This window comes from Nerophis lumbriciformis, linkage group LG01, assembly GCF_033978685.3.
Source record: "Nerophis lumbriciformis linkage group LG01, RoL_Nlum_v2.1, whole genome shotgun sequence".
NCBI classification, from domain to species: Eukaryota; Metazoa; Chordata; class Actinopteri; order Syngnathiformes; family Syngnathidae; genus Nerophis; species Nerophis lumbriciformis.
Genome location: NC_084548.2, coordinates 30,448,602 through 30,474,988, shown reverse-complemented (window position 1 = coordinate 30,474,988; position 26,387 = coordinate 30,448,602). Strand labels below are relative to the sequence as shown.

Genomic DNA, 26,387 nt, shown 5'->3' with positions numbered 1-26,387 from the left:
AGTGATGACAGAATAGTAAATATACTTTAGTATTTTTTGTTGAAGTGACTTACTCTTTCAATCAATAAAACGTTTTGTTCAGTAGAAGTAGAGAGTAATACAAGTACTTTCAGTGTAATAAAATACATTAAAATACTTTGGGACTGGTCGTCCAAACAATTTATGTGAAAAACAATTCTTAAAAAAACTAGTAATAATAATAATACCAATTATTATTATTCTGTTATCACTCATATTAAACAAAATCTGACAGAAAACATTTTATATGTGCACATGTAATTAACCAATGTGAAATACAAATGCAGAAATCAACTTTGACATATCATGGGTATCATACAATGAATATTTTATTCAAGAATGCAAATTCTATGTACGTTTACATAACAAAGAATGAAGAGAATTTGAGGTAAAACATACAAGTTGAAAAATCAAGTGAGAATGAAATCTGTGAAATGAAAACATGATACAACTAAACACCACCAACGACCATGGTAAGCATCGTCAGCTTCCGTAAATCAGAATTCCTTTTGAAGGTCTGAAAAGTGGGGCAGGACAGCAAATTAGTGACAGTAACAATACAACTTAAGATATCAATGTTTCCTCATTAAAACAAATCTTACCACTCTTTCTGAGAAGTTCTCCTTTCCACGACTGAGAGACTACATCCAGAAAATGATCAAAATACTTAATATATTTTGCAAGGCTGGTTCTTTTGTAATCTGTGAAAACAGTGAGCAGACAGTGCTTTTAAAAAAAAAATTAAACAATGAACTGAAAGATCACTTTATTAAGTGTGTAACGATTCCTTTTTAAAACGATTTCATTCAGAATTTGTGGTTGCCAATACAATTCAGGGATATTTTTTTTAGAATGATACGATCCAAAAAACAATCCAGTGAGATTGAAACGATTCAGTAACTTTTTAGCAAAAAATAAAAATGAAATAGTGTGACTGTTAAATAAATACTAGATACTGTGAAGTTTAATATATTCATGTTATTTCTTGTAAGGGGATTAGGTATAAAATAAATATGGTTACAAACAAGCAAGTAAACAACAATTAATGACATGCATCCCCATCTTATTTGAAGTGCAACCATCACTGTTGTTTTTGTCTCTGTCTAATCCCCCCCTCATCCCCACAATTTCCCCCTCTGTCTTCTTTTTTTTCTCTTTCTATCCCCTCCTACTCCGGCCCGGCTGCACCAAATGATAATATAAATTCATTTAATAAAGTCAAATACAAATAGGGCAACAAGAGAAGTATCCTACACTTCTCTTTTGTAAAGTAAATCTGAACAGCCGATATGGGCACGTCACCGCACGTCACTGGCATCTACATCAACTATATGATTTGCCAGAAAAGCTGGACAGGACAAAAAAAAAAAAGAATTAACAAGAATAAACCTTTTCTGCTCTCATTTTCAATAAAAGTACAGTAACCAACATTTTATCAGTAGCTTTCCCATCTACTTTTGCTGTTTTTCAACATAAAATATTCCAATATTAATGTAACAAAAATAATAGGATTAATTATCAGTAGATTTACCTGAGAAATTAAGTGAAACCAATTTTTTTCAGATTAAATGAGTAGTGGTTTGACCTGCTACTACTCTCATTTTAATAAACAAGGAACATCATAAAGACATACTGGAAGTGACAGAAAACAATTTTCGGCGACACACAGGCCAAATGGTCGAAGGTGTAATGAACAAAGTTGGAAAGGTAAGTAAAGTGTGACCACTTTTTAAGTCATAAATAACTTTTTTTTCCTTACTTTTTCAGTAATAATAATATACTGTGAGTGTTTATTACACAGTTTATAACCTTCTGTCCAAAGCTGCTCCATCGGCGAATTTACTGCTCTGTCACTTCTGTTTTGTATGTCACATCCTTTATGGTTTAAAGTCAAGTTGTGGCTTTATATTATTGTGTTGTGTCATTTTATTGGTTGTGGCTTTTACAACCGTGCTGTAGCTGAAAGTTTTTGTGTTGTAATTAATGATATAGGCTTGTGCTATTTTCATTTGGTATGACCTTTCTCGATCACTGTAGGTATCCGCCATTTTTGTTTTGACGACGCCACTGACGGGAAAACAGACATAACGCTCAACGTCCTTTTCATTAAAAGTGCTCAACTTTATATAACGTCTGCCGTTCATAAATACAATGTTTTCTTTTTTTTACTATTGATAAAATTGATATATTGGCTTTAAAATCTATGTTGGATCAATACTTACCTTGCGGAAGGCCAACTTGCTGAGCACAGATCGATTTGAAATTTAGGAATATACATTGATCTATCGTTAAACCCCTATTGATTATCACGCTCACCTTTTCTAACTATTCCAACAAATATTTTAACTAATCCATTAGAGTAAATCTTGTGATGAATGAAATAAATCTAATTCCAGGCAGCTGACAAAACTGTCTTCTGTATGACTATGTCATTAAAACACAAGCAGATAATTGACAACTGAGGTAATATTGATTCTCAAAATGACTGCTAATAAGTGGTGTAAAAAAAAAAAAAAAAAGTATAGGCTACATGTGGACCAGTGACACAATTTCTTCAGTGTCTAGAAAAATTGGGTGAAGAAATAAAAAGTATTGGTTGTGTATAATTAATTCACCTCTTAGCTTTCGTTTCTCTGCGGCTACTTTCTCATTATCCTTGTCTTCAGCCTTTTCCTCGTTTTTCTCCTCCGCCACCTCCTCACCTTCCCTAGCTCGGTCCAACTCTTCACAGATCAGACTACAGAGACATTTAAACATCAACAAAATATGAAAAGAGTATCAAATGAGTACACACAAGTTCAACACAAGATCAGTTATTTCTGACCTGATAGTGGGCACAGTCAAAGGATCAAACTTATCCAGGTCTTTGAGGTCCATGGGAACAGAGATGCGCCCTGACGAGAGTTGAGAGATTGAAATACTCAACATTAGAGTTGGCAAAAGTATCGATACAACACACAAAAAATACCTGCTTTTTTCACAAATCCAATCACAATCGATTTTCACAATCGAATACAGCGAGATGTTTCAATACTCGCAAATTAAAAAAATGTATGACAATAATGTGACAGTGCAGCATAACTGTAGGAGTGGCGTAGCTGTTTCACAACACACCGGATGTGCGCCTGTTTTGCCAGAGAATAAGACGTAGCAGAAATGATCTGTGGGTCACCTTAGCTTAGATGTACAGTATAGATATTACAAATGAAAGGAAGGTGTCTCTTGAGTCATGAATTTATTCAGTAATCAAATACAAGCGGCCACAAAAGTAAAGTATTTGCAGCATGAGTGAGAGCAGAGATCTGCCACCACAAGCCCTCAGAGTGTGCATTACCACAGCGTGCTGAAAAACCTCCAGAAGCGTGCAACCAAACCTTTAACATGAGAAACTGACCTGAAATTATGGGAATAAATAATAAAAATAATATATGAGAATACATTTTTCTTTATAGTTTTACTGCTGTGAGTACACTACTACCACAGAGAAATTATCATGTTCTTACTTGTATTATGACAAGTGATTTCTTACCAGGAACTGAAAACCAGTGGTGGTCAACCAAGCTAAGATGGCTGTTGTACAACAAGAAGCACGCAAACTACCTGAGTACATAGAGGGCCTATATATTCCTGCAAAAACTAGATATGAACAAAACAAATCCAACTATGCAATGGAAAGGATCCCTATACTTTACTTAAAAAAAAAAGAAAGAAGATTTTTCGAGTGAGGATTATTTGTCAGTGGAGTTACCAAACATATTGAACTATCGTGTGCTCCCAAACGTTATTCTACATGACAAAACAGATGAAAACTTGGAAAAGCATGGTCTAGAACTTCTTTGTGTGTGGCTGGGTCAACGAAATTGACTCTCCAAGACAAGTATGCATCGTTTTGCTCTGGATAAGGTTGCTTTTCATGATTTTACTTTGTCTACTGCCATGTTTGTTGCCTGCCCTTGCTGTTGCACGCACTGTTTACGAGTACTGTATGCGTGCTCTACGAGTAAGTTGGTCTTTTGACACTGACTTATGATGCCGGATTTCTTTCTTTTACAATATAATTTCATTCACTTTCACCGTAATGTTTACAAACGCTTCCCTCCTCGATTGCTCCACATCCTAGTCCAAAACTTTATGTTTCCATTCACTGGCTTCAAGCATGCATTATTTTGATCGTTCTGTAGCCATAAATCATTGAACTTGCAATTACCCATTTATGCAAGTAATTCGGCTTTGCTGTGGGCTTTCGTTAAGTTGTCTCCGCTGCTATGCTAAGCTGTAACAACATACCGCTGAGCAACGTTCCCCCTAAGGTGCGCGCCTGCGCAATTGTGCACTGCTCAAGCGTCCTCTGCGCACAGCAAATATATGCCGCGCACCAAATCAAATCCCATCTGAAATCTAAACAAAATAAACACATTTATTCTGTGTATTTTTGCAATGTAATGCTGAGTGACAGTGACAACAAGCGGCCCTAACAGTGTTCGTCAACACCATTCTATTGAACACCGTTCAATTATTGTAACGTCTATCGAGATGCTTCGAGGACAGGAATTATATTGATCACTTTATTGAGCAAAAGTGTTTATATTCGGCCATAACCACACCACAAACATGAGTAAAAAACTTCTATCTCAAAAAACTAGTAATTTTCTGCCGTACAAACCAGGCTAAAACCAACTTGTCATCTGTCACCAACACGCATAGCACTAAGCCACTGGTGCGTTTATGGCCACACAAAAAGTCGGACAACTCAAACACTACACAAAGTTACACTGTGACTCCTCAGTCATACGTGTGCTTATTCTACTGTCATTTATTATTATTATTAATTTATTGATATTAATCATGGACTGTTGTTATTAGAGAAAGTTACAGGAATGCACACTTCATCCTATGCTTACATTTCATTGTGCATCATGAGGATGTTTAAGGGGAACTAAATGTGATCTCTGAAAGGGGTACAAATTATTTCCAAAGCAGGACCCCCACCCAGACATATTGTACAATACTAATCCATAGCTTATGAAAAACAAGATTTCTTTTATTTTCATTACAAGTGGGCCAAATCACTAATATTACTAAATAATCTAATGAAAATGACTCCTCTCATTTGAGTGTTATTATAAAAGATTGGTTTGGTTTGGTGCTGCTGGTATTGCCACGTGTGATGTTGCTCACATGTGCGCCACTGAATGCTCAGGGAGTTTTTGTGTTTGCTCAGACACATGAACAATTAGAGGGAACATTGCCGCTGAGTGCGCACAGCACGCTGACTAAAGGTGCGCAATAAATTCCGACAGAACAGCACAGGCAGGTAGCCTACTTTGGTTCCGTTTTGCAGTTATGTTATAGTGTCTTCAAAAATAAAAACATTTAAAAGCAAGACTGAAGTTTATGCACGTTTTAAATAAAAGTAACGTTAATAGATTTTTAGGATCTTTCAAAATCATATGTAAGACCATTTATGAGATTTTACGAAAATTTTAGACATTTTAAGCCAAGGCCTTAAATTCGAATTGTTGGATTTAAAGGGGAACTTCACTTCTTTTAAATTTAATTTTGCTTATCGTTCAAAGTCATTATGAGAGACATGACAATACTTTTCGTGTCGTTCTTGCTATTTTCGGGTCCTAAATGGCTGTAAAAGTGTATCAACTTGTCGGAATACATACTCACTTTTATTCTGTCCAGGTGAGATGCATGATATGTGATCTACAATAAACTTACAGGGATCGAGGAAGCAGCAGACCATTTGATGATGTAAATATAGGCACACAGGGTAGTAATCACGTCGCCGCTATAAACAGTTTGTGTGTGTTTGCGCTTATACTAACAATATCACTAATACTTGGTTAATATTCAAGTCACGAAATATAAATGTAGTATTGTTGGCGCTTTTTGAATGGTTATTTATTGGATTTTATGGGCGACATAGAGGACCTCCCATTAGCTACGCTGTCAGCAGACTTTTATTTACATTTATTTACAAGTTATAATGCATTAAAAAAACAAACATCCGTCGTCATGTCTTTCATGATTGTGAACGAAAGACAAATTTAGCAAAAAAGTACAGTTCTCGTTTAAAAGACCATGCAGATACCCTGATATTAAAATAATATTAAGAACAATATTGTTTGTTTAATATACCTTAAGGCTCCATGCGAGTGTGGTTCTTTTAAGAATATAAAATAGTTGACTATTGTTGTTATTTATGAGCATATTTAGAAGCACGTCATTGTTTTGGTGTACTCGGAGGCTGCAGCTCATTGCTTTTCTTTTTAAATTGTATAATAACCTTTTGGAAGCTGTTACTGCAATTTTGATTTTGTACATAAATAGTAAGTAACAGCGATCTTAAATACTTAACAGCTTGAAAGACTTTTCAATAAAAAAGTACATTTAAAAGTATATGGGTTAAGTTTATCTCTCACATAAGTATTGAGGATTGTGAAATTGATAGGTATCAACTACTAAAATTCTGTACAGTGGCAACCCTCGTCACCATCATAAAGTCTGCTCGCTCACACATACCTGTCTTAGGGTGGACACTGAAGGGACTCTTCAGCAAATGGTTCACCCCTTTGCTGACATTCACATCGAGTCGTGGGTAACAATACTGCAACATGATTTCTTTCTCAAAGTGCTGACCCTTCTTGGCAGTTGCCTGTATGTAGACAGAGAACACATTTGTCATTAACCTTCTTTTGGAAGAAGGTAGGGCTGAATGATTATGGCAAATATAATAATCACGATTATTTTAATTGTATTGTAATCACAATTAATAACACAGTTATTAATCAATTTGCAAACATGAGTATTTATTGTACTACAAAAACTCAACTTTATATATTGTTTCAAAAAAACAAAAAACAGAAATGAGTAACATATAAACCACAAGTAAAATAATATTAGTAATAACAATAACAATATAAAAAACAATACAATTCAGTTTTTCCGTTTTTTACCTTTTACACTAATTTTACCAACATAGGATGTGTCTTTATTTTTTCTTAATAAATGCAAAAATCCTTACATTTATTGGTGCAATACATGTTTGGACAATGTTCAACAGTATTTTAATTCCAAGCATAATCATTTTGTAAATGTATCAAAAAGCGTTTTAAATACAATATGCTTGTGCAAGGGAATTCAATCTTTTAATTTGTTAGCGCAGTCAGACCGGATGTTGCACACAACACAGTTCTGTCATTGAAAAGATGGGAAGTGTGCTGTTGTTCTGAGCTTGACGGTTTTTGAGGCATCTTTAAGCTGTTAAAAAAAGAGAGCTTCTCAATTTGCGACTGCTGTCTTCTTTGTGCATTGATCTTACATCCATGGTGCCGTTTACAACAACATAAGCAGATGAAATGTGTTGTGGGTGTATTAGTTGTTCTTGCTAGCTTTAGCTTCGTATTTTGGTCGCTGTTTCAAGTGGCCGTCTCACCTTGTTCAGTTCAAAACAGGGCGGTTGAAAATTTCAGGGATAAATAAGCGGTCAGGACATTACAAATTTCCAAACAAGTGTTCCTTCTTCTGTATTTCAGTATTTCACTCATATTTTTGTGAATTTCCTGCACTTAACAGCGGATTTGGTTTTACTGGCCAATTCTGTGATTCCGTCCACGGTTACGTTAACACGGATTTCATATGGCCTTACTTTTTTGTTAGTTCAGTGATTGTTGATAAGGCATTTCAGCGCTGTGTCGAACAAGAAGTGGCAACCATTGTGAGATCCAAAACTTCTAGTAGTTGTGGTCTTTTTTTCACTCATCTGTTTCACCGTTACAAGCTCCAGAATTTGCATGCAAATTGCACGGCCTATTAATAGTTTGTTTTCCGATTATAATATTTTTATGACCGTGTTAAAGGAGAACAGCACTTTTTTTTTAATGTATTTTGCCTATCATTCACAATCCTTATGAGACAAGAACACATTTCTTTTTTTGTGGGGGTGTTGTTTTTTTTTAAAGATGATATAAAACGCTTTCAAGATGCGGCTAATGGGAGCCACTGTTGTAGCCTTCAAAGCCCTCTAAAACAATTTCAAAACCCTCCATCAACGTTTTATATACATGCTGCAAAGCTATATATAATGTAGTAACAGACACGTTCATAACAATAAGTAATATGTACAATATTTACCATATTTTGGTCATTTAAATTAATAGCGGGACTTCCTTCTCTGGCGCATTTATTTCCGTTTCCATAGCAGCACATTTCCGACTTCCGGCATCTACAGTGTGTTCTTACTTCCGCAAACAAACACGTGACGTGAGTGTGTTGTAATCATGACAGACTTGGTAACAGACATTGGAGAGGACTATTTTTGGCCAAATGAGGATTCTCAACCTTATCTTTTTGAAGCTGAATATACGAACTGAGAATAAACTGCTGCTTCTAAAATCGAGCACGAAAAAGAGGGTGAAACGTTGGAGCAGACGGAAGCCCAGAGAGTGAGGTCGGTGCGATTTGGTCACACTGCAAATCTGGAACTTTTGAGCCAAGCTATGCCGAATTATTGGAGTGCCCAAATCAACTGGAAACATCCCCGGCCAGCTTGACCAAGCGGACAACTGTCCATCGAGTAAGTTAGTATACTATTGATCATGATACATGCAGCACATCACCGTACACTACAGTACATACGCTTTCAAGCTAGCTGTGTACAAACAAAATATGAAATGTGGGCTAATACTTTACAGACACTGCAGGGTTTCCACTGGATGTATCTGATCGTGGCGCTGCACCACGACTAAATTGAAGCCGCCACACCTTGAAAATTAAGATTATTTTTAACGTGGAAACAAATTAAGTAATATATTGTGTGAACGGATATATAGCCTATATTATTTAAGCACTATTGACAAGTGATGCGTAGAAAATGTGGCCACTGTAAAACTTTGATCTACCGTAAGTAAGACGCACGCGAGTGTCTGAAGCCTCTGTGGTAAGACGAGGCAGCTGTGCTGCATCTTTGCTCCAGCGGCTGGCGGCCTGGGAAATGGGGCGGTGGCTCTCCAGCGGCAGGACGCGCTCAGCCCGGCTTCGCACTCCAGCCAGACCCACCCTGCCCTTGCAGCCAATCCTCGTCCTGAAGTTATGGATCTGACATGCCGCTACCAGGTGTGCGTGGGGAGGGGGAGGTTTGGTGGTAGCGGTGGTGTATTTTGTAGCGTCCCGGAAGAGTTAGTGCTGCAAAAGATTCTGGGTATTTGTTCTGTTGTGTTTATGTTGTGTTACGGTGCGGATGTTCTCCCGAAATGTGTTTGTCATTCGTGTTTGGTGTGGATTCACAGTGTGGCGTATATTTCTAACAGTGTTAAAGTTTTTTATACTGGCACCCTCAGTGTAACCTGTATCGCTGTTGATGAAGTATGCGTTGCATTCACTCGTGTGTGCGTACAGAAGCCGCACATATATTGTGACTGGGTCTGAACGATGTTAGAATGGATGAAAAGCGGACGTGACGACAGCTCGTAGAGTACGTTAAAGGCAGTGCATTTAAGGCACGCCCCCAAGACTATGGTCCGTGTGGATGAGATATAATGACTGATGAACACCTTCGTTCGATAATGAAGGTTGCCTCAGCTCAAAGCCTGAGCCCTGACATTAATGAACTAGCATCCAAGAAAAGATGTCAGGTATCTGGCTTGGGCACATCAGATTAGATCAGTGTGTTGCAAACTGAGCAGTTTAAAGTCCTGAATGGTTGTTTTATTCATTATTTTATTTTCAAATGTATTTACCTGTGGAAAAAGTTAATGTTGATATTTACCTCAGAAGGCTGCAAATAGAAAAGAGGCATTCAATTTTTATTTAAATTGCATTTGATATGTCATTGATATTTTTTAATTATTATTATTATTATTTGAAACTCGATTTTGCATGTCACTATAAGCTATATAAGCCTTGCTTGTTCAATATTCAATGCAAAACTTGTTTGGGTCCCTATTAAAATGTTAATTTGTTCAAACTTGGCCCGCGGCTTTGTTCAGTTTTAAATTTTGGCCCACTCTGTATTTGAGTTTGACACCCCTGCACTAGGAGAAAAGCACCATCAAACTAAGCATTCGTTGCATGAACATACTAGCTTTGTTAGACAAGATCATAGACTGTATTGGACAGTATAGTTTACATACGAATTGTCCATTTCCATTTATAACAAGTAATAAGAAAACGTAAATGCCTGACTTACCTATCAGGGAGGAAATTAGCAAGTTTGGCGTCAGATGGAAAAATATTCTCCGCCTTCAATCGTCTCTATCTTTCAAAGGCATCCCCGATACAAATTCTTGCTTTGTTCCTGGCTTTGTCATGAATAAGTTGAGAATCATAATGACGCCTTTTAAATTTACTAAGGTCTGACATGTTTAGTAACTTTACCAGTGGCAGTAGCGAGGGTGGTGCGTAACTGGCAACCTGGATGTGACACACTCACAGACTTTCTAATTGGTCAAACGGTATAGGGCGGGACTTCGAAATTAAAACAATAACAAGTTTTCGGGGCTGTAAATCTAATTTTGAAATTAGCATATCCCGGCTGACTACTGTTATCAGTTATAGAGGTATTCGAAAAGAACATGATTTATTAATGCCTTTTGACATATCAGGGCCATTTAATTATGACTTGACATGAAATTATTACATATGGCTTCTTTAAGCCATAATCAAAATCAAAATTTGATTCATTGTCTCGCCCTACAAGAAGGTATAATTATGTAACAACAAAGAGCATCACCAACCTGTTTCCTAATTGCATGGTCCATGATGAGATTCCATCGATTGTCCGGATTTCTCTCATTTTTGAAATCGTGCTGTAACTCCTTTCGAACATGTAGACCAGGGTTAAGGGTCAGTCATGCTTCCATTTGTACTCTACAGTTAAAGGGGTGGATGAACAAACAGGAAAAAGGATATCTTCAGGCAAAAGGCCCAGCACTTTATCAACAGACTCCTTGCGTCCAAGTATGTCCTGTTCTTGCAACGCGTATGTGGAAAAGTAATGCTCCACCACTGCCAGAGACTCTCTGTTGAATGTATAAGTAGACTTGAATACCAGAAAGTTAATGTCAACACAAGGATCAAAAGGCCTTACAGTGGAACCTCAATTTACAAACCTCATTGTACAAACTTTTGGATTTACAAACCACGGGCAGAGTAAAAATATGCTTTAGTGTACAAACCTTGTCTCAGTGTATCAACATTTCATCCACCCATTGTGTGCCTGCAGCCCAGCAATTTTGGGCATGACAGCACATCCATTGTGGGCGGGCTGATCAATCTCCACTGCTCATTCCGTCAGCAGAGCAGTGCTGTCCTTAGCTAATTTTGTGTACTTTAGGTGGTTTTAGCCTTTTTACACAATTTTGCCAGCTCAATATGAGTGCAAAGACAGCTATGGAAAAGCCATATTTGGTTTGAAACATTCAGGAGATATCAATTGCATAGTTCAAACTTTCTCCCCCAACCTTCCACTGAATGCAGAAAAGATTAACCAACAAGGTAAGGTGGATGTTATTTTTTTTTAAATTCCTAATAATTGTAGCGACCTGCCTGTTAAGAGTTAAGCAATTTTGTGATTTCAAACGGTTAGTGCACCACAGGGCTAATGACAGTGTGTGTGTGTACGTGTACGCAGGGCGGCTGCATAGGAGGGGGACATTTGAGCTAGTTTTGTTGTTTGGGCTGTTCTTTTTTTTTTTAAATTAAAAGTTGACCCAGCCTTGTCATATTTCTTTGGTACACAGCACTGTATAGCACTTTATATTGCGTTCAAACTTACACTAAACTTTGGACTTTTGTCAAGGCTGAAACACATTATTCATGTTTACATTTTTTCTCTTGAAAAAAACTGCTTTAATATACAAACATTACTAGTTACAAACCCTGTTAAGACCAAATTAAGTTTGTAAATCGAGTTTCTTCTGTACTATAAAGTCATACTTGATAAAGGGATGAATTGGATCTGTCAGCACCACTTTCTTTACAGTATCTTCACCACCCTGTGAAATGACAAAACATTAGCTCATCACAAGAAAACCAACAAGGACTCATGTAGCTGTCTTACAGTAATGATCTGGTTTGATCTAGAATGCTCTTACCTTGATCAAACTGAGGTATTCTGCCACTGCAGATCGAGCAGATACCGAAAGCTTCCTGGCAGATTCATCACACACCCAACAATGAACCCCCCTTCTGCCAGAATACACCCACAGGAGGAGCTGGAAACCAAAGTCATCTAGAATAGCGCACAGAAATCGTTAAATCAAAGTCAGAACTTTGTGTAAAGGAATTCATGAGGCTTATTAGGGACGGCGTGGCGAAGTTGGTAGAGTGGCCGTGCCAGCAATCCAAGGGTTGCTGGTTACTGGGGTTCAATCCCCACCTTCTACCATCCTAGTCACGCTCGTTGTGTCCTTGGGCAAGACACTTCACCCCTTGCTCCTGATGGCTGCTGGTTAGCGCCCTGCATGGCAGCTTCCGCCATCAGTGTGTGAATGTGTGTGTGAATGGGTAAATGTGGAAATACTGAAGGTGAGTACCTTGAAAGTAGAAAAGCGCTATACAAGTATAACCCATTTATCATAATTATTTATATTAACCAATGGGGACAAACCTCTAAGCGCTCTGTCCAAGATTCGTATGGCGATAGTCATCAGAGTCCAGCACTTGTGACAAATGTCTGCAGCACTGCAATTCAAGTGTGAGTGGACTCAGTGGCTGTCAAAAAGTACATTCTACAAATACCAATTACATGAGCAAATTACCTGCAACAGCTTCTGACATCATCATAGTCCGTCATGTCGATATCAAACACCAGCTCCTTCTCAAGAGCCTGGAAGGTTCCAGACTTCACTGTGTTGTGCTGACTGGGCTGTAAATATTAAAAGCAGTCAAAAATTATTAAATTGACAGTTTGTGGATTATGAAATATTGTGCCGACATACTCTGTGACTGTAGACTGCTCCAATGTCGATTTTGTATGGATTCATCTTCTGCATTTCTTTCTCCAGCTCGTTTTGCGTGGTAAAAGACTGGTAGCGGACGTATATGTCATCTTTCAGAGTGAAGGAGAACTCTCGGTTCTGGAAGTAGTTCTTTTGCACTTATGTCGCCATTGGAAAAATACATTATATCAGTAAGTGCATCTGTTCATAATAATACACGGAACAAAATCATGATTTAAACGTGTAAGTAAAGTACTGAACGCTCACCTCCTCCATAGTTTAACCAGCGGTAGTACTGGGAGAATGGAAACAGTCGTCGGTAGTAAAGCGGTAGTAAATCCGGCAGACTGGCCTGGTCATAATCTGATGATGGTGGCATTCCCCTGCAATATTAAACTGTCGTTAAATTGTGAATAAAGTGTCTCAAATGTCTTAGTTTTGTACATCCAGAGACTGTCAACTCGGTGTGTTGTTTTGCGACAGACACAACGCGGGAAAACGCTTCAGCAAAGCACACAGCCAATCAGAAAAAGGCTGCTGGGTGACGAAAACGGATGTTAGAAGTCCGTACAGGAAACGTTGTAATGTATAATATAATTATAAAATAAAGGTAAATTCATATCTTATCAATACCAAACCTAGACACGGCGTTTAAAATACCAAATAAAATATTTTACGATGGATGATTTTTGTTCCAAAAAAAAAAAAAAAAAAAAAAAAAAGCGAGAGAGGAAGCGTCATGGCATATGTCGTCGATCGAGACAAACCGGAAGTCTGGTTAAGTATTAAACGATAACCACACGGTGCAGGTCATATGTGGATCCTAGAGAAGAGAGTCTATTGAACTGACTGTATCAAGAACTAGTCTGTTAACTGTGGTCGACCAGCTGAGACATGCGCAGGTTGTAGATGTCCGTTGAAGAGGCCCACATGTTGATTGTAAACACCTTTCACATCAATAGAGGGCGGTAAAGTCCCAGTTATTAAAATAATTCCCAGGGTTTGGATTCCCTTTCACAATAGGTTTTCATATATCCATCCATCCATCTTCTTCCGCTTATCCGAGGTCGGGTCGCGGGGGCAGCAGCTTAAGCAGGGAAGCCCAGACTTCCCTTTCCCCAGCCACTTCGTCCAGCTCCTCCCGGGGGATCCCGAGGCGTTCCCAGGCCAGCCGGGAGACATAGTCTTCCCAGCGTGTCCTGGGTCTTCCCCGTGGCCTCCTACCGGTCGGACGTGCCCGAAACACCTCCCTAGGGAGGCGTTCGGGTGGCATCCTGACCAGATGCCGGAACCACCTCATCTGGCTCCTCTCGATGTGGAGGAGCAGCGGCTTTACTTTGAGCTCCCCCCGAATGACAGAGCTTCTCACCCTATCTCTAAGGGAGAGCGCCGCCACTCGGCGGAGGAAACTCATTTCGGCCGCTTGTACCCGTGATCTTGTCCTTTCGGTCATGACCCAAAGCTCATGACCATAGGTGAGGATGGGAACGTAGATCGACCGGTAAATCGAGAGCTTTGCCTTCCGGCTCAGCTCCTTCTTCACCACAACGGATCGATACAGCGTCCGCATTACTGAAGACGCCGCACCGATCCGCCTGTCGATCTCACGATCCACTCTTCCCTCACTCGTGAACAAGACTCCGAGGTACTTGAATTCCTCCACTTGGGGCAGGATCTCCTTCCCCAACCCGGAGATGGCACTCCACCCTTTTCCGGGAGAGAACCATGGACTCGGACTTGGAGGTGCTGATTCCCATCCCAGTCGCTTCACACTCGGCTGCGAACCGATCCAGTGAGAGCTGAAGATCTTGGCCGGAGGAAGCCATCAGGACCACATCATCTGCAAATAGCAGAGACCTAATCCTGCAGCCACCAAACCAGATCCCCTCAACGCCCTGACTGCGCCTAGAAATTCTGTCCATAAAGGTTATGAACAGAATCGGTGACAAAGGGCAGCCTTGGCGGAGTCCAACCCTCACTGGAAACGTGTCCGACTTACTGCCGGCAATGCGGACCAAGCTCTGACACTGATTATACAGGGAGCGAACTGCCACAATAAGACAGTCCGTTACCCCATACTCTCTGAGCACTCCCCACAGGACTTCCCGGGGTACACGGTCGAATACCTTCTCCAAGTCCACAAAGCACATGTAGACTGGTTGAGCAAACTCCCATGCACCCTCAAGGACCCTGCCGAGAGTATAGAGCTGGTACACAGTTCCACGACCAGGACGAAAACCACACTGTTCCTCCTGAATCCGAGGTTCGACTATCCGGCGTAGCCTCCTCTCCAGTACACCTGAATAGACCTTACCGGGAAGGCTGAGGAGTGTGATCCCACGGTAGTTGGAACACACCCTCTGGTTCCCCTTCTTAAAGAGAGGAACCACCACCCCGGTCTGCCAATCCAGAGGTACCGCCCCCGATGTCCACGCGATGTTGCAGAGTCTCGTCAACCAAGACAGCCCCACAACATCCAGAGCTTTAAGGAACTCCGGGCGGATCTCATCCACCCCCGGGGCCTTGCCACCGAGGAGCTTTTTAACTACCTCGGCAACCTCAGCCCCAGAAATAGGAGAGCCCACCACAGACTCCCCAGGCCCTGCTTCCTTATAGGAAGACGTGCTGGTAGGATTGAGGAGGTCTTCGAAGTATTCCCTCCACCGATCCACAACATCCGCAGTCGAGGTCAGCAGAACACCATCCCCACCATACACGGTGTTGACACTGCACTGCTTCCCCTTCCTGAGGCGGCGGATGGTGGTCCAGAATTGCTTCGAAGCCGTCCGGAAGTCTTTTTCCATGGCCCCCCCGAACTCCTCCCATGTCCGAGTTTTTGCCTCCGCGACCGCTGAAGCCGCACACCGCTTGGCCTGTCGGTACCTGTCTGCTGCCTCAGGAGTCCCATGAGCCAAAAGAACCCGATAGGACTCCTTCTTCAGCCTGACGGCATCCCTCACCGCCAGCGTCCACCAACGGGTTCTAGGATTACCGCCACGACAGGCACCAACTACCTTGCGGCCACAGCTCCAATCGGCCGCCTCGACAATAGAGGTACGGAACATTGTCCACTCGGACTCAATGTCCAGCACCTCCCTCGTGACATGTTCAAAGTTCTTCCGGAGGTGGGAATTGAAACTCTCTCTGACAGGAGACTCTGCCAGGCGTTCCCAGCAAACCCTCACAATGCGTTTGGGCCTGCCAGGTCTGTCCGGCATCCTCCCCCACCATCGCAGCCAACTCACCACCAGGTGGTGATCGGTAGAAAGCTCCGCCCCTCTCTTCACCCGAGTGTCCAAAACATGAGGCCGCAAATCCGATGACACAACTACAAAGTCGATCATGGAACTGCGGCCTAGGGTGTCCTGGTGCCAAGTGCACATATGGACACCCTTATGTTTGAATATGGTGTTTGTTATCGACAATCTGTGACGAGCACAAAAGTCCAATAACAGAACACCACTCGGGTTCAGATCCGGGCGGCCATTCTTCCCAATCACACCTCTCCAGGTTTCACTGTCGCTGCCAACATGAGCGTTGAAGTCCCCCAGTAGAACGAGGGAATCACCCGGGGGAGCACTCTCCAGTACTCCCTCGAGTGAATCCAAAAAGGGTGGGTACTCTGAGCTGCTGTTTGGCGCGTAAACGCAAACAACAGTCAGGACCCGTCCCCCAACCCGAAGGCGGAGGGAAGCTACCCTCTCGTCCACCGGGTTGAACTCCAACGTGCAGGCTCTGAGCCGAGGGGCAACAAGAATTGCCACCCCAGCCCGTCGCCTCTCACTGCCGGCAACGCCAGAGTGGAAGAGAGTCCATCCCCTCTCAAGAGAAGTGGTTCCAGAGCCCTTGCTGTGCGTCGAAGTGAGTCCGACTATATCTAGCCGGAACTTCTCCACCTCACGCACTAGCTCAGGCTCCTTCCCCCCCAGCGAAGTGACGTTCCACGTCCCAAGAGCCAGCTTATGTAGCCGAGGATCGGACCGCCAAGCGCCCTGCCCTTGGCTGCCGCCCAGCTCACACTGCACCCGACCTCTATGGCCCCTGCTATGGGTGGTGAGCCCATTGGAGGGGGGACCCACGTTGCCTCTTCGGGCTGTGCCCGGCCGGGCCCCATGGGGACAGGCCCGGCCACCAGGCGCTCGCCATCGTGCCCCACCTCCGGGCCTGGCTCCAGAGGGGGGCCCCGGTGACCCGCGTCCGGGCGAGGGAAATCTGGGTCCTTGGTTTGTGTTCTTCATCGAGGTCTTCGAGCTGCTCTTTGTCTGATCCCTCACCTAGGACCAATTTGCCAGTTTTCATATACTGTACTGTAATTCCATCCATCCATCCATTTTCTACCGCTTGTCCCTTTTGGGGTCGCGGCTGGTACTGGAGTCTATCCTAATCGACAATTAAATAAGAAAAAAGGTGATTAGATTTTCATCTTAATTACCCTAATCAATAGACAAATACGCTAAGAAAACAGCAGGAAAAAAACAAAAAATAACACAGTTTTAAATAGACCAGAGGTGTTTTAACACCAGATGCAGGGTCCAAATAGGTAAAATAAGGAAACCAAGATCTCATTGGAGAGGTGGGCCTCTTTGTCTAACACTTGTAGAATGACAGCCGATTGTTTGCCTCCCCTTTAAAGAAAAATAAAAATACAATGTATGGTAAAGTATTAGGATAAGGTCTCGGCTTTTTGCAGATGATGTGGTCTGGCTTCTACTGGCCAGGATCTTCAGCTCTCACTGGATCGGTTCGCAGCCGACTGTGAAGTGACTGGGATGAGAATCAGCACCTCCAAGTCCGAGTCCGTGGTTCTCGCCCGGGAAAGGGTGGAGTGCCATCTCCAAGTTGGGGAAGGAGATCTTGCCCCAAGTGGAGGAGTTCAAGTACCTCGGAGTCTTGTTCACGAGTGAGGGAAGAGTGGATCGTGAGATCGACAGGCGGATCGGTGCAGCGTCTTCAGTAATGCGGATGCTGTATCGATCCGTTGTGGTGAAGAAGGAGCTGAGCCGGAAGGCAAAGCTCTCAATTTACCGGTCGATCTACGTTCCCATCCTCACCTATGGTCATGAGCTTTGGGTTATGACCGAAAGGACAAGATCACGGGTACAAGCGGCCGAAATTAGTTTCCTCCGCCGGGTGGCGGGACTCTTCCTTAGAAATAGGGTGAGAAGCTCTGTCATCCGGGAGGCTCTCAGAGTAAAACCGCTGCTCCTCCACATCGAGAGGAGCCAGATGAGGTGGTTCGGGCATCTGCTCAGGATGCCACCCGAACGCCTCCCTAGGGGCATGTCCGACTGGCAGGAGGCCAAGGGGAAGACCCAGGACACGTTGGGAAGACTATGTCTCCCGGCTGGCCTAGGAACGCCTCGGTATCCCCCGGGAAGAACTGGACGAAGTGGCTGGGGAGAGGGAAGTCTGAGCTTCTCTGCTTAGGCTGCTGCCCCCGCGACCCGACCTCGGATAAGCGGAAGAAAATGGATGGATGGATGGATGGATGGTAAAGTGAAATTTATATCTGCATTCATCTCATCTTACAGAGCAGCAGTGAGCAATTAGCATGCGCAGCAAACAATGACCCTGATCTGAGGTTGAGAGGGTGTTGCTCGAGGGTACCTTGGCAGTATTAGATTCAGACTTGCATCTTTTCAATTGAACCATACGTAGCTTTTTCCATCTAGCCCCAAGACTGTGAAATGATGACATGTTTAGGACGGAAACAACTGAGGAACACTGCAAATATTTCTTGATTTCACTTCAGTGTATGGTAATATTCTTTGATCATAGCCATATTTGCATAATGTAGAAGCTCTCAACCATTGACTCGAATTATGTAAATGTCTTTGGCTGCAAGGCTGAAGGATGTGGTGAGTGTCTTTTTGTTGAAACTGACTTTCAGATGATACCATTTGTCTGTTTATCTAATTATGTGTTAACAACTTGAGAGGCTTTGACGTCTAAAAGCATCTTGGCTACTTTATCTCCATCTCTGAATAATGTTCTGTTTCTATGTAAGGGACGTAGTGTCATTGTGCATGTTAGTCAAGGTGGGCACAAAAATAAAGTATTGTGTGTGATAAAAGTAGACCAGAACAATTAGGATATTGACACATAAAACAACATTTTTGGGTTGTGCTCCATCAGAAGTGTTCTCCCATACAGTGAAGCAGTTAGTTTTAATGCTGCTGCTGTGGATGTAGAATCATTTTATACCAGTGTTCCGTGGAGGCAGTAAAACACGCATGTTGATTGCAAATGGTGAGAGAACACATATGGAAACAACCGAGCTGTTTGCCTCATTTCTCACGGCGCCAGGCAGTATGAGATTGATGTCACCCAATCAAATATCCCCTTTGTACATTAGCGGCGTCAAAATGCCAAGCGCCTCCCGACAGCTGAGCAATTGTTGCAATTTATGTTGCGCACAACTCATCATGCTCCACTTCCCCTCAAAATGGTTGACGCGTCAGTATTCTCTCTTTTACTTCAGATTGATGGGGCCATCTGTCGTCTATTTAGGCCTGGCAAGGCCGCTGTAAGCGCCTTCAGTTGCCACATGCTCCTCGTTCTATATAAGCATATGCAGACATCAGCTCACTCACCTGCAGATGCACCAGCTTTATAGGCAGATTGAGCATCATAAATGAGGACTACTGTGAAGTCCGTATTCCAATCATTTTGTCTGATGCGCTGACCTTTGAACTGAGATACAGCATGGACCTGCATGTACATGTTTTTTTTAGCATATTAGCTGCTTGTAAGCAACCAGAGTGTTGACATGCAGCAGATAATAGATATGGCAGTTAATGTTTGCACTAGTTATAATTACCAAAAAAGGTGTCATCCTGCATATACACACGCACATTCTAACTCGCCTTTAAATTCAAATCACTTGTTTACATTTTTAAGCTTTACTTGACAAGAAATGTGAAAAAGTGTACCTTTAAACATTTTGGAAAGGTCAAGTAGCATTGACTGTATGTATACTGTAGCTTCCGCTGACGATATCAAGTGAGCACAAATCCTTCTTTCTATTGTGTTTGTTTTACATGCAGGGATTCAATTAGAGCAGTTGTTGTCAAACAACAGTCAAACTAAAAATGTAATTAATTTTGCTAGGGATGTCCGATAATGGCTTTTTGCCGATATCCGATATTCCGATATTGTCCAACTCTTTAATTACCGATACCGATACCAACCGATACCGATATCAACCGATACCGATATCAACCGATATATACAGTCGTGGAATTAACACATTATTATGCCTAATTTGGACAACCAAGTATGGCGAAGATAAGGTACTTTTAAAAAAAATGTATAAAATAAAATAAGATAAATAAATTAAAAATATTTTCTTGAATAAAAAAGAAAGTAAAACAATATAAAACAGTTACATTGAAACTAGTAATTAATGAAAATGAGTAAAATTAACTGTTAAAGGTTAGTACTATTAGTGGACCAGCAGCACGCACAATCATGTGTGCTTACGGACTGTATTCCTTGCAGACTGTATTGATATATATTGATATATAATGTAGGAACCAGAATATTAATAACAGAAAGAAACAACCCTTTTGTGTGAATGAGTGTGAATGGGGGAGGAAGGTTTTTTGGGTTGGTGCACTAATTGTAAGTGTATCTTGTGTTTTTTATGATGATTTAAAAAATAAAAAATAAAACGATACCGATAATAAAAAAAAAACGATACCGATAATTTCCGATATTACATTTTAACGCATTTATCGGCCATCTCTAAATTTTGCTTTTAAACATAACTGAAGTAGGCTGGGCGGATATGAAAAATGTTGTTATTCTTTATTCTGCTCAAGCTGCCACACCTCATGTTTTAAAAACCTATAAATACGTCTCTTAGAATCATTTTAGATTATGTTTGTGACATAATTGCCTTTTATTATTCATCTACATCAACAGCTATCTTGTACAGTATTTGCAGAATTTGTAGCGTGACTTTTGATGTTTTAGTTATTTAGGTCATGATTTCTCAAGATAATTACAGCAAGGAACATAAAATGGCGACAATGACATGTTTGACAGTATTTCTGCTTGCACTTCATGAAGTCTTCCAGGCAAAACAATGAATCATGTTAAGGAAAAACATACATTCCATTCATTTTCTTGGCCTTTTTTTTTGCTGAAATTGTACTTAATTAGTGATGTGTAATAATGAATCAGGAGTTATTTGTTGTGGTTTTGCTGTTACATTACACATCAGTGCTTTTGGAAGAGAAAATGTGATGAAACAGTTTTCCTAATTTGTAGCCATAGTGATTTTGGCTTTTAGTCAGAAGGACTATTGTCGAATTGACAGAACATTACAACTAAGTAAGAAGAGTTATGACATCTACAATTAGAAAAAAAACATGGAAACTCATTGAAAACCCATAATAATAAGTTCAGTTAACTTCAGAAAGTAAGTCAAGGCGGGCCTTTCAACCAACTAGCAGGAGCCAGCAATGTGATGTCACGCGCAGTAGATAGATCATACTTGCCAACCCTCCCGGATTTTCCGGGAGACTCCCGAAATTCAGCGCCTCTCCCGAAAACCTCCCGGGACAAATCTTCTCCCGAAAATCTCCCGAAATTCAGGCGGAGCTGGATGCCACGCCCCTCCAGCTCCATGCGGACCTGAGTCCGCTTTCCCACAATATAAAGAACGTCTACAGTAAAGCAGTCCGTCTGCCTTAAACAGCAATGTTGTGACACTCTTAAACAGGACAATACTGCCATCTAGTGCATTTGATGAAAGCACTTTTGTGCGTGCCACACAGCAATGCATAATCAGAGACCGGGTGTTCAGCATGGTTAGAAAGATAGTGACAGAGAATAGAACAAGGATGGACAATTCAACCCTTAACTCAACAATGAGTAGATGAGTGTTATGTGTGTGTATATGTGTGAATAAATGAACACTGAAATTCAAGTATTTCTTATATATATATATATATATATATATATATATATATATATATATATATACATATATATACATATATATATATACATATATATATATATATATATATATATATATATATATATATATATATATATATATATATATATATATACATAGCTAGAATTCACTGAAAGTCAATTATTTCTTATATATATATATATATATATATATATATATATATATATATATATATATATATATATATATATATATATATATATATATATATATATCCATCCATCCATCCATTTACTACCGCTTATTCCCTTCGGGGTCGCGGGGATATATATATATATATTTATATATATATATATATATATATATATATATTTATATATATATATATATATATATATATGAAATACTTGACTTGGTGAATTCTAGCTGTAAATATACTCCTCCCCTCTAACCACGCCCCAACCACGCCCCCAACTACGCCCCCGCCCCAACCACGCACCCCGCACCCACCCCCCACCCCCCAACCTCCCGAAATTGGAGGTCTCAAGGTTGGCAAGTATGAGATAGATAGTACTTTATTGAACAGTGTTGAACCTTGAAAATCTGATCAAATAAATTCAACCAACCTATTTTTTAAATTCTCTCATATAATTTTTTCCGGTGAACGTTACATGCAGAGGTGGGTAGAGTAGCCAGAAATTGTACTCAAGTAAGAGTACTGTTACTTTAGAGATTTATTACTCAAGTAAAAGTAATGAGTAGTCACCCAAATATTTACTTGAGTAAAAGTAAAAAGTATGTTGTGAAAAAACTACTCAAGTACTGAGTAACTGATGAGTAACATACACACACACATATCATATATATATATATATATATATATATATATATATATATATATATATATATATATATATATATATATATATATATACATACATATATACACATACATTGATATATACAGTATATCATTTATATTTATTTATTTTGCCGTTTTTGTTTACGTGTTAAAGGTGTTTTAATGAATATACATGCATGTTTAACACATATAGATTCCTTTCTTTCATGTTGACAAGAATATAAGTTGGTGTATTACCTGATTCTGATGACTTGCATTGATTGTAATCAGACAGCAGTGCTTAACGTCCACGTTTTCAAATGCAGGAGAAAAAAAGTTCCTCCTTTCTGTCTAATACCACATGAAAGTGGTTGGTTTTTGGTATCTTATTTGTCCAGCTTCCATATTCGTTTTCACACACTTTACAAGAAATACATTGGCGGCAAATTCCGTAGCTTGCTAGCTTGTTTGCGCTGGCTTTCGGAGACTCTTATTTTGAAAGCGCAGGCGCGATGGAGCGGCACTTTTATTGTGAAGACAGGAACTGTGCAGTCAGTCTTTAGGCTTGTGACGGGATGTACGTTTGAAATAAAAAAGTGTCTTTTTTCCTTCACACTTTTGATTGATTGTTTGAAACTTGTATTAGTAGATTGCACAGTACAGTACATATTCCGTACAATTGACCACTAAATGGTAACACCCCAATAAGTTTTTCAACTTGTTTAAGTCAGGTCATGTGACCGCCTGGCTCTGTTTGATTGGTCTAACGTCACCAGTGACTGCATCTGATTGGTGGAACGGAGTCAAACGTCACTAGTGACTGCATTTTATTGGTGGAACGGAGTGTAACGTCACCAGTAACGCAGACACTTTGAAGGTCTGTCTGACAGACCAAAACAAACAAAGCGTGCATTAACAGATCGATAAAAATTAGTAGCGAGTAGCGAGCTGAATGTAGATAAAAGTAGCGGAGTAAAAGTAGCGTTTCTTCTCTATAGATATACTCAAGTAAAAGTAAAAGTAAGTTGCATTAAAACTACTCTTAGAAGTACAATTTATCCCAAAAGTTACTCAAGTAGATGTAACGGAGTAAATGTAGCGCGTTACTACCCACCTCTGGTACATGATACAAATACAAATTACAAGTAGTATCAATTGTCTCCCGATGAGCGGCGTGGCTCAGTGGGTAGAATGGCAGGCTGTAAACAGAGGGTTACTTATTTGATCCCAGCCTGGTCAAGCTCATGCTGAGATTCCCCGCTACTGATGGCTTGTGGTTAGCGCTTTGTCTGAGTGAATTTTTTTGAATGGGTGATTTGATCATGTATGTACTGACTACGAACATATACCCAGATATAGTGATGCGTTATATGAACACAGACCATTTACCATGTTGACCCAACTAGACTTTCAGTTGTAGGAACTTGCTAAAATATATTGATACAACTTATTTCAAAGTTATCTCAACTAATATTTTCAAGTTCATCTTACACCAGACTGAATGTCAACTCATGTTTTGAACTAAATATACTTGACACTATGAGTTGACTCAACTTAACACAGTCAAAGCAACAAGATGACCTGATTGAGTTAAGTTGAGTCAACAATTTTCTTTTTTTACAGTATACCTCTGTGGTAAATTGTCATGTTCATATAAAAAAGCAATTGGGTTCGAGGGTTTGAATCTCCATTAAAGTATCTCTGTGGAGTTGGAATGGTCTTTCCGTGTGTGCTTTTCTATACGCGTACCTCGGCTGGCTTCCTCCCACATCCTCAAAACAGTCATTAGACTCTAAATCAGAGATCTCAAACTCAATTTACCTAGGGGCCGCTGAAGGTAGAGTTCAGGTGAAGCCAGGCTACACAAAGTATTCACTTCAGACTCATGCTTTAATCATGTGACTAAATTTGTTAACTACTTCCACCAGCCGCAATAGTGACCCTGAAATATGGTATCTTATGGTAGGCTCTAAGTCATTTTAAATGTACAATTTAATGTAATAAATCTATATTTTAGCATTATTTAGTACTCGAGAAGAAACTTCAGCTTGCTTTAAAGAAGTTTGTGTTGCTCAATGTGGGTTTGTTGTGCTGTAAATGTTGTGTTTGCACCGCCATTATAGTTAGTGTACAGTGACATTTCCACAATATCCATGCATGTTTGAAATAAACTCAAACCATAACCATATCCATATATTTATAACTACACTATTTTTTAGACTATGAGGCACACTTAAAGTCTATTTTCCCAATAATCGACCCGTACATTAGGTGCACCTAATGTACGTATTAATTCTGGTTGTGCTTACCGACGTTGAAGCAATTTCATTTGGTACATGGTGTAATGAGAAATGTGACCAATAGATCGCAGTCATATATAAGAGATACGCGTGGACTGCAGGTTGACTGACACCTGTTCAATATATAACGCTAGTAAGTACTACACCAAATCTTTAATTTTTCATTGAGAATATGGAACATTTTCTTTTTATCCCCTCCTGCTCCGGTCCGGCTGCGCCAAACATCAACTGCAATACATCCATTTAATAAAGTCAAATACAAATAAGGCTACAAGAGAAGTAACCCACACTTCTCTTTTGTAAAGAATTTCTGTACAGCAGATATGGACATCTAAATCATTAATATGATTTTCCTGAGTGGGTGGACAGGACATGTTGAAAAAATAAAACAAAAGAGAATATAGAACATTACACACGGCGCTCCAAAATTTGTCAAAAAAGTTTTAGTACAACTTTGGTAGGCTACAAAGCCGCACTGCCTAATGCAGTGTTATTAAACTACATAATGAAGACGGCCACAGTTTCAAGATCCCAAGGGCTCAGGGGCCGGACATTGAGTTAAGTTAAAGTTAAAGTACCAATGATTGTCACACTCACACTAGGTGTGGTGAAATGTGTCCCCTGCATTTGACCCATCCCCTTGATCATACCCTGGGAGGTGAGGGGAGCAGTGAGCAGCAGCGGTGGCCGCACCCAATTCCAACCCTTGATGCTGAATGCCAAGCAGGGAGGTAATGGGTCCCATTTTTAGAGTCTTTGGTATGACTCGGCCGGGGTTTGAACTCATGACCTACCAATCTCAGGGCGGACACTCTAACCACAAGGCCACTGAGTTTTGTTGATGATTGATGTTTCTTCTTTTGAATTATTTTCCTTTTTCAGTTGTATATCTTTACACTTCTTCCTTAATTTAGTTTAGTAAGACTGAAAATATAAATATAAAATAAACATGACAAAATAATAATGTCCATTGTGTATTTTACATAAATCAAATAGAAGGTTTAGTGTTAATACATTCACGCAATAAACTACAAATGTTTGCGCATATAGGAAAAAAAAAACCCACAAATGTAGCTCAACACAATTAAACCTAAGGTGTAGCGTTATTGCCGTCTACTGGTCAAATTTAGCACTACATGTATTAAAAAGAGGCTTAGAATAATAAATAAAATTACACGACAACGAATACTAAACACATCCCGAAGTCAGCAATTTCAATACAAAACAAACAAATTATCTTTATGCACAATATCTACTCACAAAGATTGTACCAAGTTTTGTGAAGAAGCTTACACATGGATTTCTACCGTTGTTGCTGCTTGTCTGGAACAGTGTTTCCGCCGCTTAAAATG

At 40.3% G+C, this 26,387-nt stretch overlaps 1 protein-coding gene across 2 annotated transcripts; it reads right to left on the bottom strand.

Moving 5' to 3' along the window:
• Window positions 1-329: 329 nt before the first annotated feature.
• Window positions 330-26,387, bottom strand: prim1 (DNA primase subunit 1). 2 transcript variants are annotated; one of them, XM_061979183.1, is made up of 13 exons: window positions 26,329-26,387; window positions 12,966-13,123; window positions 12,786-12,892; window positions 12,635-12,708; window positions 12,120-12,256; window positions 11,962-12,020; window positions 10,936-11,045; window positions 10,761-10,852; window positions 6,550-6,682; window positions 2,843-2,912; window positions 2,634-2,755; window positions 621-719; window positions 330-535 (listed from the first exon to the last, which is right to left on the bottom strand). In XM_061979183.1, the coding sequence occupies exons 1-13, from the start codon at window positions 26,330-26,332 to the stop codon at window positions 516-518; spliced, it is 1,185 nt and encodes a 394-aa protein (XP_061835167.1). In that variant the 5' UTR covers window positions 26,333-26,387; the 3' UTR covers window positions 330-515. The 2 variants fall into 2 exon arrangements, with proteins under 2 accessions (XP_061835167.1, XP_061835157.1); XM_061979173.1 differs by lacking the exon at window positions 26,329-26,387 and adding an exon at window positions 13,233-13,492.